This window comes from Gadus morhua, chromosome 23 (assembly GCF_902167405.1).
Source record: "Gadus morhua chromosome 23, gadMor3.0, whole genome shotgun sequence".
NCBI classification, from domain to species: Eukaryota; Metazoa; Chordata; class Actinopteri; order Gadiformes; family Gadidae; genus Gadus; species Gadus morhua.
Window position 1 is genome coordinate 9,580,924 of NC_044070.1, and position 18,906 is coordinate 9,599,829.

At 46.6% G+C, this 18,906-nt stretch overlaps 1 protein-coding gene across 2 annotated transcripts; it reads left to right on the plus strand.

Moving 5' to 3' along the window:
- Window positions 1-4,770: 4,770 nt before the first annotated feature.
- prpf4bb (pre-mRNA processing factor 4Bb) lies at window positions 4,771-17,138 on the plus strand. Of its 2 annotated transcripts, none has more exons than XM_030349131.1 (16): window positions 4,771-4,888; window positions 5,732-5,810; window positions 6,299-7,524; window positions 7,944-8,093; window positions 8,711-8,866; window positions 9,366-9,447; window positions 9,601-9,802; window positions 10,632-10,705; window positions 10,850-10,940; window positions 11,085-11,232; window positions 11,679-11,816; window positions 12,093-12,312; window positions 12,670-12,784; window positions 13,116-13,267; window positions 14,686-14,772; window positions 15,782-17,138. In XM_030349131.1, exons 1-16 carry the CDS (start codon window positions 4,773-4,775, stop codon window positions 15,983-15,985), a joined length of 3,240 nt encoding a protein of 1,079 aa, XP_030204991.1. In that variant the 5' UTR covers window positions 4,771-4,772; the 3' UTR covers window positions 15,986-17,138. The 2 variants fall into 2 exon arrangements, with proteins under 2 accessions (XP_030204991.1, XP_030204992.1); XM_030349132.1 differs by having other exon boundaries at window positions 12,093-12,246.
- Window positions 17,139-18,906: the final 1,768 nt, after the last annotated feature.

Below are 18,906 nucleotides of genomic sequence, written 5' to 3' on the forward strand. Positions count from 1 at the left end.
CATCAACTACCTAGATGATGCATGGCAGACGATAAGTATCTGCATGAAATACACACGCCCTGTGTATCCTAGAGATAACTAACTACCGTGTGTTGTTCCCTCCTCTCTGCCATGAAGCAATAACCGCCTGCAGTAGAAGGTTACGGTAAGGTTGACAAGCTTCCCCAGTCTGCCAATAGCTCTATAGGAGAGCAGGGTGTAGCGGTGGTGATGTGGTTTCGGGTTAGGATGGAGTGGTGAACGACCCACTGCTGATGAGAATAACCCCTCATGCTACGATCGATGGGTGGGTGGGTGGGTGGATGGCTGGATGGATGGATGGCTGGATGGATGGATGGCTGGATGGATGGATGGATGGATGGATGGATGGCTGGATGGATGGATGGATGGATGGATGGATGGATGGATGGATGGATGGATGGATGGATGGATGGATGGATGGATGGATGGATGGATGGATGATTGATGGTTGGAAAGACAGATGGAGATGGATGGACAGATCCATCCATCTATCCTGAGAGAGAAAGAGAGAGAGGGATTGACGGGTGGATAGATGGATGTGTGTATGAGGATAGATGGACGGATAGTTGTTTGGATGGTGTATGATTATTCATGGAGGTGATCGGCGGGTTGAATTATCATTAGGTTTTAAAAAAAAACTTCATCCAGAAGGCATGGAAGCATAGACTCAATGGAAAAGCTGTGGGTTATAAGGGTCAAAAGCATCACTGTGAGACACATAAGGACTCAAAAGAAGGCAGCTATAAACTAAGCAATGTCGGGTTTAGATGCTCCCATCGAGCTCCAAGGGGGACAGATGGTGTGGAAATCATCCTTGCAACCTGTCTGTCTTCTTTTCTTCTCGCCTCAGAACTGCCCCCCTGCGACACCGGGCCTGTATAAATCACACTGCATAGATGCATAGAGGAGGGGGGGGGTTATGGTTTTCTATGTTGATATGTTTCTCAGGGGGTCTCTCTCTGCGTTGCACAACATATACATTCCTATCCAGGCATTCTGGCGTGCCTTGCTAGACAACATGTCCTATCCGAGGAGGGAATGGAAATTACTTTGACTTTACTCGATGTGCAACAATGTTGCAACAAGCTAAATTTGTGCTTTTATGATACAATTTACATTTCCTGTGAGATTTTATTCAAAAGACAATTATTAAACGATGGTACATCAAAAACGTGCTATATTCATGCACTTAATAAATAGCTGGATGGACATGTGGCCTGATAGGCAGAACGATAAACAAACAGATGCATAGGGACAGCTACAGACAGTCTGACAGAGACGGCTAGAAGGACAGACAATTAGACAAACAGACCTCCAGACACACAGACACAGTAGTCATACAGTCACAGAGTCAAAGCCCAGTGGACTGTGGGTATGAGTTCCCCTCTGTCTTTAATAACAGGATCAGTCGGTAGGCAGCGAGCTCTGCATCTGCGGTGAGACCGCGGCTACACTCTCAGCACATTCTGCCTCCTCACCATCTAGTACGTGTGTTCTCTTAGCTCAGTGATACCGTTTCCAATGGAAAAATACAGCAATGCTTCCAACCCTCCGTGCTTCAAGCTGACTTAAATGCAACTGTTTTTTGGGCCCAGGATCCCATTTTTGGAGCCAAACTTTTTTGAGACCCAAACTTCTTAAATTGTTATGCCTCTGCTCCCTCACAGATTGCTTTAACCCTTTCACCATCTGTCCGTTATTATAATTTCTCATTGGAGGAATGAATATTGCAGCTGAATAAGTGGCAAGTCGTATTACTCATGGCTATAAATAATTAGCCATGTGAATTTGATTACGTCAAATTGTATTCATATTCGAGATTCCCTAAAACAATAGCTTTCATATCAGCAACTCTTGTTCCTCACTCTCAGCTCCACTTGTGTGTTCACATTTGATAGTGAAGACTGTGTAACTTACTGAGTTCAGCTTTGCTGATTTCTGGTTTGAAATTACTCCCTGGAGTTCATCTCGACTCAGACTCCAGCACTGTCATTTACATAAACACCACCTCGTTTTGCCAGCAGTATCATTGCTCTGGGCCCTTTCACATTAAAAGCCCTCCCTTGCGAAAAAAAAAAGCTCAATATGGCTGAAGGTATTATTACATGCAGTCATTACATTATGGTCAAACCTTGCTCTCTTAAAGGTTTGCCTTTAGGGAAACTCAAAAATCACAGAGTAGTTGAACTTGTTATAAACTTTTTATAAACTTGTTGTAAACATGTCTTACCCTCAAAGGGGTCCTTTTGTCAAACCGGGAAATGTTGTTTCTTTGTTACATCTTACGTTCACTGGAAATCCTGCCAGATAAACATATTCATAATTAATAATGTAGTCACTTAGCAGACACTTTTACCCATTCCCACTTTGCATTTGTTGACACGCCATTTTGTGAGATTTAGTAGCAGGTTGGGGGTTACATTATCTGGCTCTAAGCCTATCTGTGGACATTAGCGAAGAAGAATATCTTTGGGTTTCCATGTAGGTCTTCCGCACTCCCATCAGAACCAAACTGTTTCCCATCTCTCCTAATTACATGGAGCAGGTTGAAATGTTTACCAACACACACAGACACTGACTCCAGCTGATGTTGGTTTTTACTTGTTGCAGTGCTTCTAGTCTCACAAATCAGACTTTATTTGTTCTTTCGCTACATATTTGTTTTGACCAATCATGTTGCTGGAGGCGGGGAATTGTAAGCGCATAGTTGACGAACACAAACTCGGCCAGTAGTAGTAAACTGTAAAAAGTGTCCGAGAAGGTACAACACTGTGTAGAATGGCCACTCAAGAAATACACAAATTAAAATCCCATTCTCAATGCCTCGTACCGTTGCGCTTTTTACGGTAGAATACAGTAATATATCTGCAACGAAACAGGAAACGAGCAGAAGTTATGCTACAACAGCGTAGGACTGCTTGATCCCAGAAAACAGCACTGCTATCAACATGTTTAAAACAAACCCACCCCTTCCACTCTCAACATGTATACACACACGACTGCATACACACACTGTTTTCATCTAAGACCCCCCGCCGAAACGTCCACCCCTGTCAGCTCAACGGGAGGGGTGGAGAATACGCCTCGACGCCTGGCCTCCCCTCACGGACAACATCAATCCTCCAGCCCTGAGACAGCAGCATATGGTGCCCACAGGCTCAGAGACGCTGCGCTCCCCGACCCAAACCCTCAACAGCTTCTGTTCTCCCAGATCACTGAACATCAGACCTCATAAAACACACACTCACACACTCACGCATACACACATAGGAACAAAGAACATCTGCCCAGATGAAGACACACTGGTGTTTCTCAGAATCATACAAAGTGCATTCTGGGAAAGGGGGGTTGTTACTAGGACGACATCAGGAGCCATGACTCCAGGGGCCATCCTTAAAGACACACAAAAGCGATAAAAAAAGGCTACAATGGGAGCTAGGGGTGGTGAACAGTAGAGAGTTTTTTTTTTACAGACCTAATAATGGACTGAGGTCTTAACAAACCAGTCAGTCGGCCATGTTTACAGCCCTCTCTCCCGGGGTTGTCTTTCTCAAGACAGACGCTCCGACTCCTGGCCCGCTCTCCATGGTGAGGTGTATGGCTGTATGGTCTGGTTCAGGGGGAGGGTAGAGAAGACCTTAGTTTCTCCATCGATTTGAGGCCACCATCATTTCCGTTATTTATTTTTTTATAAATTGACTCCCAGCTTAAAGGTACTAGATTTGAGCCCAAATGTCTGCAGCCTACCTGCAGGCAACCCCTACCTGCTCCTTCATGCCCTGTCTGTACTGTCTAACGGTACCCCTACTTGCTCCTTCATGACCGGTCTCTGTACTATCGAACCCATCATGCCCTGTCTGTACTGTCTAACGGTACCCCTACCTGCTCCTTCATGACCTTGTCTCTGTACTATCCAACCTCTTCATGACCTGTCTCTGTACTGTCTAACCCCTACCTTCTCCTTCATGATCTGTCTTTGTACTATCCATCCTCTTCAAGACCTGTCTCTGTACTGTCTTATCCCTACCTGCTCCTTCCTGGCCTGTCTCTGTACTGTCTAACCCCTATCTGGTCTTTAATGACCTGTCTCTGTATTCACTGTACATTCCTTTGGATGAATGCCACATGACTAAATCGTAAATAGACCAGACTCTGTGTACAGTGGGCCTACTTACTTACACACACCTAAAAGAGAGGAGTCATTTACTCGGCGTATCTGGCCAGGGGTTTCCTCTCATGGGATATCTAATGTCTCCATTTCAGACACTTGAATCTCGGCCAAACCTGCCTCTACGCGCATAAATCAGGGAGGCTCTGCTGTAAAGGGGTGGAAGTTACAGCCCCTGCTACCACTCTCCCTCTCGCTTTCTCACACCTTCCCTTTGTCTCTCTTGCTTTCGCTCTCCCACTCGTCGTCTCAGATATAGGTCTGGGTAGTCAGGATATTATTATTATTAACGATTAAGTATTCAGAATAATATCATGTACACACCATGTCAGATTGCCATCACACCTTTTCTGAGAATCCGTTAACTAAAACTCCTCAAATGGGATTAAACCTTTACTCATTGTGGCAATAATAATTAATACACTTCCCGTACGAATTCGCATGAATATTACAGACAATGTCATTAGAGGAGCAAACAGGAGGATCCGAGGCGCCTCCTTGTGTCTACTAGTGGAACCTCCGCAAGTTACACTACTGCGCACCGCCGCCAGCGCTGTAGAGAGCGGACTCTGTGCGTGTTGTCATGGTGACCTCTTCCTGTAAACACCGGAAGAAGACGACTGGCCTTGGATTGAGCAAAATGGCCGACGTTGAGATGGACATCGCGTCCAGAAGTATGAATAACGGCAACGAACACGTGTAAGGCGTTTTTAAATCTAACATACACTTTTATTATGACTAGTGATGCGTGTTGCATTCGCATTGAGTTCGAGGACGATTCTGTTGAGTAGCATCGCGACTGCTGAGCATTTAGCACGATATATAGTGTTGTTGCGAGGGCTAGCTAGCGCTGGGCTAAGGTTGGCTAAGCTAACGTTTTTAGCCACACAAAGTAGTTAGCCCATAGTAGTGATGCATCCTCCAGTGTAGCATTATTTTATTTATGAATGCGCGTGACTAGCCGTGTAGCAGTAGACCGGGCACGCCGTTATAAATGACGTCAGGACCCCACAGCGGGAACCTAATTAGCCTAAAGGTTAGAACTCGGTGAAGTCTGCTAGCTCTATGTTAGCATATATTGGCTAACGTTGTCTATTAAACCGTCAAGGCGGATAAGCTGAGGAGAGCGGGGGGAAAGGATGTCAATATAAAGTGGGATCATAATCACAATCATGTCAATACTGAAAGTATTTACTGCATAAGCGTGTTACTTACATTTGTGATCCAAGTTCACATGTGTTGTCGCGATACTGACGCACAGTTCCAGTCTATAATCTTTAAACACCGGCCTAGCATCAAACTAGTCACCCATACGAAAAGTTAAATAAGACTATGTATAAGTTGCGTTGTATACATGAAACGGAACAGTCACCAGATAACATAAGATGTTGTGCTAAAGAATACAGTGAAACGACAATATCATGTCGCAAGCATCAATTCAAGTGAAATGTATTGTTGTGAACATCAGTCAGACTGTTATAGGTGGTCGGCTGATATGTATACAGAGATAGTAAGTGGAATGTTGTGTGTTCTCATTTACAGAAAGCAGGACCTGGAAAGCCACGAGCGAAGTGGAAATGAAGACAGCGGAGATTTGTCTGAGGAAGAGGAGGAGGAAGAGGTACGGACTGCTTGGTCTGATCTTGCACCATCACAATGGGATGGATTGTCTTTCGATCGTCTTTCGTCCATAATAAATTCCACTGGGATTTATTCATAGGTGTAAACAAACAATATACATAGATTTTATTTGAATCCATCAACTTGACCAAGATTTGGGTAAATCGTTTAAACTAATATTTGTTGGTCAATGTTCTGTGTCCCAAAGTAGATAACGAATATGATGTGGTTATTTTTATAGTGCTAATCGTTGAGGTGTGATACCTCCCACACAAATGTGTACTCACTATGTGAAACAATTTAAGGCCCTTGAAAAGCATTACATAAATGCAACAAATGTATTATTATTTATTCTTTTAAAAGTACAACTATAATAATTCAAATAAATAAAACTTTGTGACGGACAACGGGACATACTATACGATACTAATACACTATGGACATGTGACAGTTGTGTGCTCTGGTACTCATCCTGTGTTGTGATGCTAGGAGGCGGAGACTAACGGAGAGAAGGCTGAGGAAGGGGAGACCAAACAGCCGAGTGGCGTTGGCAGTGGCGTAGGCAGTGGCGGCGGTAGTGGTGGCAAACACAAGAGGAAGAAACACAAGCACCGCAGCAAGCACAAAAAGCACAAGCACGCCTCCGACGAGGACAAGGAGCGGAAGCGCAAACACCGACACAAGCACCGCAAACACAAGCGCAAGGACGGCTCCTCGCCCGCCGCCGCCACCGCCGCCGCCCTGTTCGGCGCCTCAGGACACAAAAAGACTGAGTCGTCCCCGTCATCGGGGAACCCCAGCCTGGACGACCGTGCCCTGCTGGAGGACCTGGAGAAGCAGCGCGCCATGATCAAGGCGGAGCTGGACAGCCAGCTGATGGAGGGCAAGGTTCAGTCGGGCATGGGCCTCATACTGCAGGGCTACAACTCGGGCTCGGAGGAGGGGGCCGGGGCTGGCGCTGCCGGTGGTGCCGGTGGTGCCGCCGGCGGCGGCGGAGGGGACGGCGAGGGCCGGGTCAGGAACGGTCAGCGTGCCGGTAAACCCCCAGGGTCGCCGCGGGCCGGGAGGAGCGGGAAGTCTCGGCGGGAATCGACGGAGGCCGGGAAGTCTGCCTCCAAGCGCCACAGCCGCAGCCGCTCGAGGGAAAAGGAGAAGGCGGCCAAGGAGCCGAAGGCGGAGAAGGCGGCCAAGAGCAGCAAGGAGGCCAGCGGGAAGGAGAAGGGCCGCGGGGGGCGGAGCCGCTCCAAGGAGCGCAGGGGGCCAGAGAGCTCGGAGCGCTCCAAGGAGAGGACCAGGAAGTCCCCGTCCCCTGGGGGCCGCAGGGCGGAGCAGAGGGCCGGCCGCGCCGACAAGCGCCCCACGCCCCCCCAGGCCGACATCAGACCCCCGCAGGATCGCCCGTCCCGTCCGGGAGATCGCGAGCGGCCCGGTCGCTCGGACGCGGACCGGGACAAGAGGCCCACCAAGTCCCCCTCCAAGGACGCCTCTTCGGGGAAGGAGAACCGCTCTCCCCACCGCCGGGCGCTCGCCGCCTCCCCGCGCCGCCGCAGCTCCTCCCCCCGCCTCAAGGCCCCCCAGCCAGCCCCCGCCAGCGCCCCGGAGCGGGCCGCAGTCCGCAGCGGCTCCAGGCCGCGCTCTCCGCCCAGGGGGGGCCGCACCCGCTCGCCGGACCCCCGGAGGAGAGACGCAGCCGAGCGCCCCGAGTCCCCGCTGAGGTAGGAGCGCTCGGCAACCATTCATTCAGTAATTTATTCATCAAGGCATCTGTCATTCATTCATTCAGCCATTCATTTATTGAGTCATATCATTCGTCCATTAAAGGAGACATGTAATACCACCAGGTTTTCACACACAGATTTTCATAACAAGCCGTTATGAAAATCTGCCTCTAATGACATCACAAGTGCTTGTAACGGCTAATAACACGCACACCTAGTGGTGTGCGTGTTATAAGTCACCTTTTTTTTGTCACCTTTTTAAAGGTGACATTTGTCCCCTTTAACCATTCATTCACTCAAGCGGTTTATCATCTCTATTTCAGGCTGGTGATGGGTTGTGTGTCAAGGGTTGTTACCTGGCCATTAAGCGTTGAGGTTCGTGTGTGTGTCTAACAGCTCTCTGTCCCCTCCTCCAGGAAGCGTCTGCGTCCTGACGGGCCTCCGGGCAGGGCCCGGTCCCGGGAGCTCAGCCCCCGGTTGGCTGCGCGACGCCGCCCCAGCCGCTCCCCGCTACCACGGCGACGCCTCTCTCCCCGCAGGCGGAGCAGGTCTCCTCTGAGACACAGGTGAGAGCAAAACAGGCTCACACCCCCAGGCCCCCTGGGGCGCACAAAGACACCTCATTAGGTTGGACCCGCTGGGTTCTCAAGGTGTGCGCTGCTTTTTCAATATGGCTTTTGCTGTTTTCTATATGAGCAACACCATTGCCAATTATATGACCTTAGTTCACGACTCGGCATATCGTATTCGAAGATAAACTCTTTGCCCTAGAGGTTGTTTATCAACCCAAAATGAGTGCGTGCATGCAGGTTTTTCGCATATGCAGAAAATTTGCGTGGTAACCGGGGGTTTCATGTTTCTGTCACGGCCGATTGGAGCTGGAGCCGGTGACTACTGCAGAGTCACTGGCCCCAGGAAGTAATGTAGATGGTAACCTATCCAACTCAAGACTAGGGCTGTTTTTTTTCTCCAGTTTATTTGATTAATTTGCATTCTTGGTTTCTTGCAGTTTGTGAAGCGTCATTTTTTTATTATCAGGGCAAATCGCCCAGACCCCATGTTAGTGGGTGTTTTTGTCTGGTGGGAAAAGGGCTTAATAGGACCCCGTCCCAGCATAGTTTAGATCCAAGATGGCCACCAGACGCGTATGGTGAATAACTGTGTCCCTCACCTGGTCCCGTAGGTCGGATGAGCGGGACCGCTACGGCCGGCCGCGGCAGTACCGCCGCTCCTTCTCCAGGGAGCGGGGGAGGAGGAGGAGGAGCCGCGACGAGGACAAGTTCAAGGGCAGCCTGTCCGAAGGCATGAAGGTGGACCAGGAGTCCTCCGGAGAAGAAGTGTGAGTACCCAGAATGCACCGAGGCCGCGTGGTGTGGAATAAACAAGGAAGAAACGGTTGATCTTGGACGCGTCCCCAAAGTTGTTTCCTGGGTGGTTCACCCCAGTGCAGGGGGTCCCAAAGTGTGCGGGGACCCCTGAAGTGATTACCACTGAGGTGAGGCATCCGTCAATCAAGGCAATATGCAACAGCGATTTTGTGGGGGGTCGGTGTTGAGAGGTTTGGTGACCCCCGCCCTAGTGGAGACCACAGTAGCAGCCAGTGGAGGTTGGAGATCCGGGAGCAGAAAGAAACGAGCCAGCCGAGCCCTTCTCTAGCTTCCTACGCCTTGGCAAAGTGGGCCCGAGGAAAACATCTGGATATTTAAATGAAATTGCTATTGGAACGCACCCCAGGTGTTGAATGAACATTGTATTGAAACAGTATTCGTCTTCTGTTTTAGTGTGAAGACTGAGTGCTAATGTGTGTGTGTGTGTGTCTTGTGTGTGTGTCGGTGCAGCCTAGAGGACTTTGACGGTGAGGAGGTGGACGAAGAGGCTCTCATTGAACAGAGACGCCAGCAGCGGCTGGCCATCGTCCAGGTCTGTTATTATTTACCATTGCCCACCAACACCTGGAATAGCTACTGCCTCTCTCAATGTCTGCTGCTTCCCACAACATGGAGCAGAATACACGTCAGTCATCATGGCCCATGAATGTATATATTGTATGCGTGACTGTGGTCTGGGCTCCAGAAATACAAGCTGGGGACCGACGAGGGCACCATGGCGTCGGAGCCCAGCAGCCCCCAGAGCAGCGCGCGTAGCCGCTCGCCCTCCCCCGACGACGTCCTGGAGCGTGTGGCGGCCGACGTCAAGGAGTACGAGCGCGAGAACCTCAACACGTTCGAGGCGAGCATCAAGGCCAAGCACAACCTCATCGCCCAGGAGAAAGACGGTAATGAGCACCGCCGCCCGGCGTTGCCACGGTGATTAATTGCATGCGTGGGTTGCGCTTAATCGAGGAGTGTTTCCGCCCCCTGGTGGAGACGCCCGGTCGTTGAGTTTCCCGTTGTGTCGTGGTGCGTCTGTCTGTACACAGATATGGGGTAGGGTGGCGGATTAATCTAGTGTGATGTGCTGTTGAAATGCTGGGTTCAATCCCCAGACATTTCTTCCTGCAATTGGGCAAGGCATTGTATTTGGTAGTCAATGTGAGCAGATTTGCAGAAATTAGGCTAAGCAGTTTAACATCTATGTATTTTTGTACTTGGAGCATGTCTAGTTTTGATCAGATGTCAGAATAACCTGTATATGCTATTGATTGAGTCAAACGTTACTGAACGTTTAGATCTGGGTAGACTTGTTCCAATGGTTGCTTCATCCATTATCAATCGCTTGATAATTGACGAGTAACCCCTGTTGATATGAAAAGGGGAACATGGTGTTAACGTGGGATAAATGCATAGCGATCTCTCCCACTCAAACACGCATCTCTCACAGGCTACTGTACCGCTGCTCTTCTCTGATTGGCGGAGCGGGGGAGCGGCCATGTGACTCTTGTTCCTCTCTGTTGTCGGTGTGTTCATTCAGTTGCTGGCTTGTAGTCCAGGTCTGGGGCTCTCTCTGCCCCCCCACCACTGCCAGCATGTAGTGGTCTCTCACGCGTATGTGAACCCCCACACCATGTTCTCTTATGCATCTGTGCTTTACAACCCCGGGTACGTACTGCACAGACTGACCTCCCCTGTCGTCCCCTCCCGGCGCTGTGTGTGTGTCTCCCACAGGGGCCAACCCCAAGAAGCCCTCGGCCCCTGATATGTTCACCGAGTCGGACGACATGTTCGCCGCCGACTTTGACGTGAGTTCCACACGCGCACGCCATTCTCCTGTGTAAACACACATAAATCGGATGCATTGGTAACGTCGAGCTGAAAGATGGCGTTTTCTGCAGTACGTGTGTTAACTGTTGTCGCTGTGTGTGTGTCTGTGTGTGTGTGTGCAGAACGCCAGGATGCGTGCGGCGGGCGTGGGGAAGGACTTCAAGGAGAACCCCAACCTTCGAGACAATTGGACGGACGCGGAGGGCTACTACCGTACGTCAGAGGGCACCCGGTTCACACGGCCCACGGCTCACTAGTACTCTGCCTCCGTGCATGTTGGAGACCCTAACCTTATGAATGCCCACCTAATCCTTACTCTACACTCTGCATGCGTGTGTCTGCTGTGTGGGCGTTTAGGTGTGAACATCGGGGAGACGCTGGACAAGCGCTACGACGTGTACGGCTACACGGGCCAGGGCGTGTTCAGTAACGTGATCCGGGCCAGAGACACTGCTCGCGCCGGCCAGGAGGTGGCAGTCAAGATCATCCGCAACAACGAGCTCATGTAAATTCAGCTTATAATTCATTTAGTATATAGTATTTTGTACTTTATAATTATGTCTTTCATAATTTAGAACTACATAATTGAAGAACTTTACAATATTGTGATACACAATTTAGAACATAACTATTTAGAGTTCCCGACACGGTTTGAAATCCCTTTCCATTCAACTCTTTAATACCAAATACGCAGCAGTTAAGTATGTGTGAGTCGTATTTGATATTTTGGTGTTGCAAATCGTAGACACAATCTCTGAAATTAAATTGATTGGTATGCTATTGTTGCATCCCAATAAAATACATATTCAAGCACAGATTAATATTTCCACGTCAGTAAGGTGTGGTAGTAAGTAGTAAACTGTCAATACAGAGATTGAGCAGCAGGTAGGACTTAGGGTCAGACTGGATAACACGGTGAGGTTCTCACCGGCCGGTTCTCCTGGTCCACAGGCAGAAGACGGGTCTCAAGGAGCTGGAGTTCCTGAAGAAGCTGAACGACGCCGATCCCGATGACAAGTTCCACTGCCTGCGGCTCTTCAGGCACTTCTACCACAAGCAGCATCTCTGTCTGTGCTTTGAGCCCCTCAGGTAAACACTGTTTCCTCCTGCTGTGTTATCAAAAGCTCTGCAACAGCACCCCCTCTGGTGGAACACCGCCTAGTGCAACTTGCTGTTTGCTTCTGTGTCATTGTTTTTTACTTTTTATAAAAGATTTTAATAAGATCACACACTCTCTATAAGGCTCTGATCGGCCAATCAAAGCCTTATATAGGGTGCCCCGTCTCTGGTTTATTTTTGAGGCTGTGGTTACCTGGTTCACTGGTCCAATCAGCTCGGTACCTGTCACGCTGTTTCCTATTGCAGTATGAACTTGCGGGAGGTCCTGAAGAAGTACGGTAAGGACGTGGGTCTCCACATCAAGGCGGTCCGCTCCTACAGCCAGCAGCTCTTCCTGGCCCTAAAGCTCCTCAAGAGATGTAACATCCTCCATGCGGACATCAAGCCTGACAACATCCTGGTAGGGGCCAGTCTGTTATATAACATTATCATCGTCAACGTAGTGCTCAAGCCAGACAACATCCTGGTAGGGACCAGTCTGTTATATAACATTATCATTCTCAAAGTAGTGCTCAAGCCAGGCAGCATCCTGGTACGGCCCAGTCTGTTATATAACATTATCATCCTCAACGTGCTCCTCACACTACATTATATAACGTAACATTATTATATATCAAAAGCACTACATTCTGTTACCTCACATTAGAACTACATTGTATTACATCAAATCGTACAACACGTAATGTTACATCACATTGGAACTACATTATATAAAATCAAAGAAGTACATCATTATATAACATCATACTAGGTAACGTCACATTAGCAATACATGTAAATCCCTCACATTATACATCGTCCCGTGTGTGTTCCCCTCCCCCAGGTGAATGAGTCCAAGACCATCCTGAAGCTGTGTGACTTCGGGTCTGCGTCCCACGTGGCCGACAACGACATCACACCCTACCTGGTCAGCAGGTTCTACCGAGCCCCCGAGATCAGTGAGTTTATCGTCCTCTGGTTTCCATGTTACCGCCCTGCTCGCTTCGTGACCACTGTGTCTGTTTAGTCTTCTGTCATAGATGGGTAAGGCAGTCCTTCTCGTTTAATATATATATATATTTATATATTAAATAAATAATGATTTATGTACCTATAAAATGTGTATTATGTGTGTATTTCTTTATTCCGGTGATTGATTAGCCATATTACTATAGTAAATTGTGTACCTGTACTATAGTGTGTGTATTTCTGTACTCCAGCCATAGGTAAGCCTTATGACTATAGTAATATGTGTACCTTTACTATAGTGTGTGTATTTCTGTACTCCAGTCATAGGTAAGCCGTACGACTACGGTATTGACATGTGGTCGGTGGGCTGCACGCTGTATGAACTCTACACCGGGAAGATCCTGCTGCCCGGCTCCTCCAACAACCACATGATCAAGCTAGCCATGGACCTGAAGGGCAAGATGCCCAACAAGGTACCGCACGCTGCTCTTATGCTACCCGTTAACAACGTTTCTTCTCCTGGTGGAGCTAAAGCTTCAGAAGCTAATCTGAGCGTTGACTCAACAGGCCAGTCAGAGCAAGTGTATGTGATGTTAACTTATTTAATAATAATCATAATACAAAAGCAGAATTATTTATATTATTTTTAAATGTTTCTTCTCTCTATGTCAGGGTGTCCGCGCATCCTTAAAAAGTCTTAAAGTCATGTTTCGACATTGAAGGCCTTAAAAAGACTTAAATTCGTTACAAATGTCATAGGCTTGTTATAAATACTGTAACTCAAGGTCGGGGCAGGACTATTTATTTTTTTATTTTTCTCGTGGGACTTTTCAGGAAGGACATGTCGAGAGGCTTCTTTCTTGCTAGCTGCATAAATATAAACGATTATCTGAGTTAGGGCTGGGCGATATGGACAAAATCGTATATCACGATATGAGTAATTTTATATCACGATATGTATAACGATATGGTATTTTTGAAGTAAATTAAAATAATAAATGGCTTAAAATAACCATACTTCACATTTGATCAGTTTTTTCTTTTATTTTGAACTTGAATTTCCATGCTTACAAAGGAGTAAGTAGCGAACAATCTGTCATTAACTGCAGTGTCATATAGTGCAAACATCTTGTAAACATTGAACTGTTTTTTCAATACAAATAACATTTTTTTTTAAAGGTGTGCTTCACACCTGCCTGGCTGTCACTCAGTGCAGTGTAATATAAAATAAAAATCACAGCATCACACAAATATTTTAAATACTAATTATACACTTATAAAATAAAGTTATGTGCTGTGCAAATAGCTGGTGGTAAAAATAGAACTGTTTCTTCAATACAAATGAGATTTTTTTTCAAGTTAACAGGTGAGTCTCACACCTGCCTTGCTTCAGTCAGTGCAGTGCAGTATAAAAAAAAAAAAGAAAAAAAATTGTTCTCTCTCGGTATAAACGATATGGCCAAATCTCTCCCGGTAGACACTTTCATATCGTCCACGGTATGATATCGTCATATCGCCCAGCCCTAATCTGAGTGCTTGCTAGATAGTCTGCGACAATGGGCTAGATAGTCTGCAACACCATCGCGTGTTTTAGGTCTTAAATTTCATTCAAGGTGGTATCAAAATGGTCTTAGTCTTAAATTTGACTTGCTGAAACCTGCAGATACCCTGTAATGTGCTTTTCGTGCTCTGAATGGCTGTAAAGAGAGCTGTACTGCACATGGTCCTCCCTGGTTGTGAACCCCTCTTTCTAAGTGAGCGGTACGACCTCACCTCCACCCGCCCGCCCCTCCGTCAGCGCTCTCCACGGGGCCGCCGCTCCCGTTGCATCATGGTCTTTGTGTTCCTCCGTCAGTCTGGCTGATGCAACGCTGTTGTTCCTCTCCCTCAGATGATCCGCAAGGGCCTCTTCAAAGACCAGCACTTCGACCAGAACCTCAACTTCCTCTACATCGAAGTGGACAAAGTCACAGAGCGGGTAAGGCTGCCAGCCACTGGCCCACATAACTTCCTGTCTGAACAGGAAGTTGTGAAATTTGGCTTGCAAATCCCTTGCTCTAACAATGCGTGCCGTGGCATTATTGGAAAAGCTGCCTAACAAAACAAATATACCATTTTGCGGAGGAAACAGCAGCCTCAGTTCACTATGCCTCTAAACAAAAAAGTAGAATATAGAAATGACAAAAGGTCAGGTTGGATCGAACTCTGAGGCAGAGCAGTATCTTAGTCCCTAAAGAGACGTAGACACGGAGAGCCCCTCCGTAGCCGGAGAGCTTGTCGGAAACCATCTCCAAGTGCGCATCCAATATTTTTTAACTATGCGTTGACAACGGAGATGGCATTGGCTGTGATTGGTCCTCTAACAAAATAATTTCTGGAATCACTTCTCCGGTTTCACTTTGCACCTTATTTACTTTGTACATTGTTTACTTTGTACATTAAGGACCGTTAAAACACCAAATAAGATTTTAAGAGCTTTGGAAGTTTATTTACAACACTATTTACATGGTTTGTAGTCAACATATAATGCTCGAGGGGTCTCCTTGGTTACAGAGTCGGATTACAGATTACGGAGTCAGAGTAGTATACTTTTGCCTTTAGTGTCTGTATACTATTGAATCCTTAGGCAGTAGAGCAGTATCTTAGTACCTGTATACTATTGAATCCTTAGGCAGTAGAGCAGTATCTTAGTGTCTGTAATCCTTAGGCAGTAGAGCAGTATCTTAGTGTCTGTAATCCTTAGGCAGTAGAGCAGTATCTTAGTGTCTGTAATCCTTAGGCAGTAGAGCAGTATCTCAGTGTCTGTATACTATTGAATCCTTGGGCAGTGAAGCAGTACCTTAGTACCTGTATAGTATTGAATCCTTAGACAGTAGAGCAGTATCTTAGTGACTTCAGCATCTTGCTCAAAGATGCCAACCAGTAGTCCGCCGACATTGGTGATCAAACCAGAATCCCCCCCCACCCATCACCCCCCCCCCCATCAGGAAAAGGTGACGGTGATGTCCACCATCAACCCCACCAAGGACATCCTGGTGGACATGGTGGGGTTCCAGCGGCTGCCCGAGGACCAGAGGAAGAAGGTGATGCAGCTCAAGGAGATGCTGGACGCCACCCTGATGCTGGACCCGGCCAAGCGCATCAGCATTAACCAGGCCCTGCAGCATCCCTTCATCCAGGAGAAGATCTGAGGCGCTCCCCTCAGGGGGGGCTGACTGACGGACAGGACCTCATGGAGGGGTCCATCTCGTGGGGGATGTGGTTGTTCTTTTTGAATTTGGTCAGCGCAGACACACAAGCTCGATTTGTTTTATTCTCATGGGGGAAAACAATGGCACAGGAAGTGTTTGTTTCTGTGGTTTAGTCTTGGTCCACCTCCTGTTCCCCACCCCCACCACCCCCCCCACCCCATGATGCCCCAATACCCGATGGGTTCACTGTTCAACTGGCATTGAAGGCGACGCTCAAGGAAATCGGAGAAATTCCTGTAAATATGTCCATTAGACTTTCGAAAATCAAGGCAGCCGCCACTCCTAGTTTAATTTTATTTTCATAACAATGGTTTTTGTCATCACTAGTACGCAGAGGGTGGAAACGTTTTTTTTTAATTATTTGTACCCGTTTCGCTGCGATGCATGTTTCTGAATGTGCTCAACGTGTTGTGTGTTGCAGGCCTGTGTAAAATACTGTGTGTGTGTGTGTGTGTGTATGGATCTCTGCCTTTCTATCCAACCCGACCGTAGAAGTCTCCGCCCCCTTTCTCCCCATACGCCGATAACCGACGACACACCCCTTGAGATGCATTGAAGGAACAAGGATGTACGCATCACCAGAAGAACTCCATTTCCCAATTTAACACGTGTTCCTAATAATAGCTCAGAGATAAGAAAAAAAAGGAATCAAAACTTGACTGTCAAACCGCCGGGACAGCGCCCTCGTCTGGTGAAGTTTCGCCTTGCGGTAGTTTCTTCTTGATTGGCTGGAAATTGGTACCAGGTGACGATGGTTGTCATGCAATGATTTCGAACCAAAGTTGGTTTGGTTTTTGTGAAATGGGGCAATTGTAACATACTGTTGGGCGCAGTCCATGTGTTCTGATCTCACCATTTGGTTTCTCTTCAATGCAGTCGTCCTATTGAAGCCACACTGGCAGGCCCTACGTCACACACTGTTGTATATATTCCATCGTTGCCATCCTTTTCATGTTTTGATTTATTCTCCATTAAGTGGTTTAAACAATCTTGTGATTTGAATAAAGAATAGTTGTGAAACAGCTGTTAAAGAAACACCTCGGTGTAACACAACTTTTAGTAATAAAATATTTCATATTCTATACCAAAAGTCCTCATCCTGTCGTTTTGCGTTGTTTCTCATTCATTGTTGCTGCGAGCGTCGCTCAAATACTGGTGAAAGATTAACATAACATATAATGATGTAAATTGTCATTATCATTCCCTACAACTGTTAGTTGGTGTTCCCTAACAGTGAATAGGTTGCAAACCACTCGTGTATATTGCTAAACATCTCTCAATTCGACGCAACAGGTGAAAGAGGTGTGTGTGTGTGTGTGTGTGTGTTACTATTTCCCATTGATGTGTAGCCTCCAGAGCATCAAAGATGCAGAATCCATCTCCCCTCCAGCAGCATTTCTAATGCTCCCCTCGGCGGGCAAAAAAAAATCGTTTGGACGATGGCCTTCAGTTCGGCACACAGCCTCTTCCAGATAGCTTTCCAAATCTTGTGTAATGGACACTCTGAGAAAATAATCCTCGTCTTCTGTCAGTAAAAGCCCAAATGATGCAAGGCCCGTGTCTGTTTGCATGGACAGCAGCCAGGGTCTGGTTGATGGGTGCGGATGGCCTGTCGGGCTAAATAAGCGCAGATAGGCCTGGCGTGAGGAGAAGGCGGGAGTGAAATACCTGGCAGAGAGGACACCGTCGAGAACCCAATGGTCATAATCCTTCATTATAACGACCACTCGCTTTCATCTCACGACTAGCAGGACTCTCACGGCTCCGTTTGAACGTTCAAATCAGTTGCGTGTTTGAAAAAGCATATTGCTGTATTTAGTCTCAAGTTTGTTGAGTGGTTATTTAGGTGAGTAGGCTACGGTGTTTATTAGCGCTGTCATTTCTGATGATGACCGATAGGGGGCAAGAAAGACTAACATGTTCTGGGAGCAGTGGTTCTCTCTGCTGATGTTATTGGCGGCTGTTCACGGAATACCGCCACTAACTATTTTAACATCACGGAGGACGACTTTAGTTTGGGTATTTGACGTTTATTAGGACAAGAATTTTAGGACGATTTTGGTTGGTCATAATATATTTTTAATATTTCACCTTATGGTTTGATTTGGGGTTGATAATCCGATTTGATACATCTTGATTTTAAAAATGTTTAATTTATCTAACTTGATTAATTTCTTGAAGGTTCTTATGAAATATAAACCTATTTAATTTTTATTTTGATGAGACAGTAAGTGACAATATGGTAAACCAAACATCCGATCTTATCCATTCTAATTGTATGTACTATTATTCTTATTTTGTAATTTCAGGAAATGAAACCATTACCAAGTGTACATAAAGAAAAGGCAATGCCTGTCAATTCTGAACATCAAATCCAAACATCAAATTATTAAATCTGTTTGCAATCAATTGGTAGGCCTAATTTGTGATTTTTTTCCTGTCTGAACAGCCTTGAATGTTGAGCCAAACAGTTTAAGTTTTTCTGTTCAGTCAACAGTTCTTAAAAAATTTCTTATAGTAGATTAAAAAAAATTACTTTCAGTAGATTGTAAAAATGACATTCAATAGATTGGGATTCCCAAACCGTCAGGACTCAGGCAAACCAAATCTAAATTCTATGGATTGATTATGAAAAAATACAAAAATTATTAATAGGATAGGTTTTTAGAAATGGTTCATATCGTATTTCACACACAGCGGAAAAGTAAAAAGTATCACAAAGTCTCTGACAATTGGACAAAGAAATTACATTTTTCAGAATATGCATAAAGTTTGATCAAGAACGTGCATTTCCTGGGATAATTAATCCATGATAAAGCAAATATTCATTGTCCTAATTATATGGTAAACTAGGAACAAAA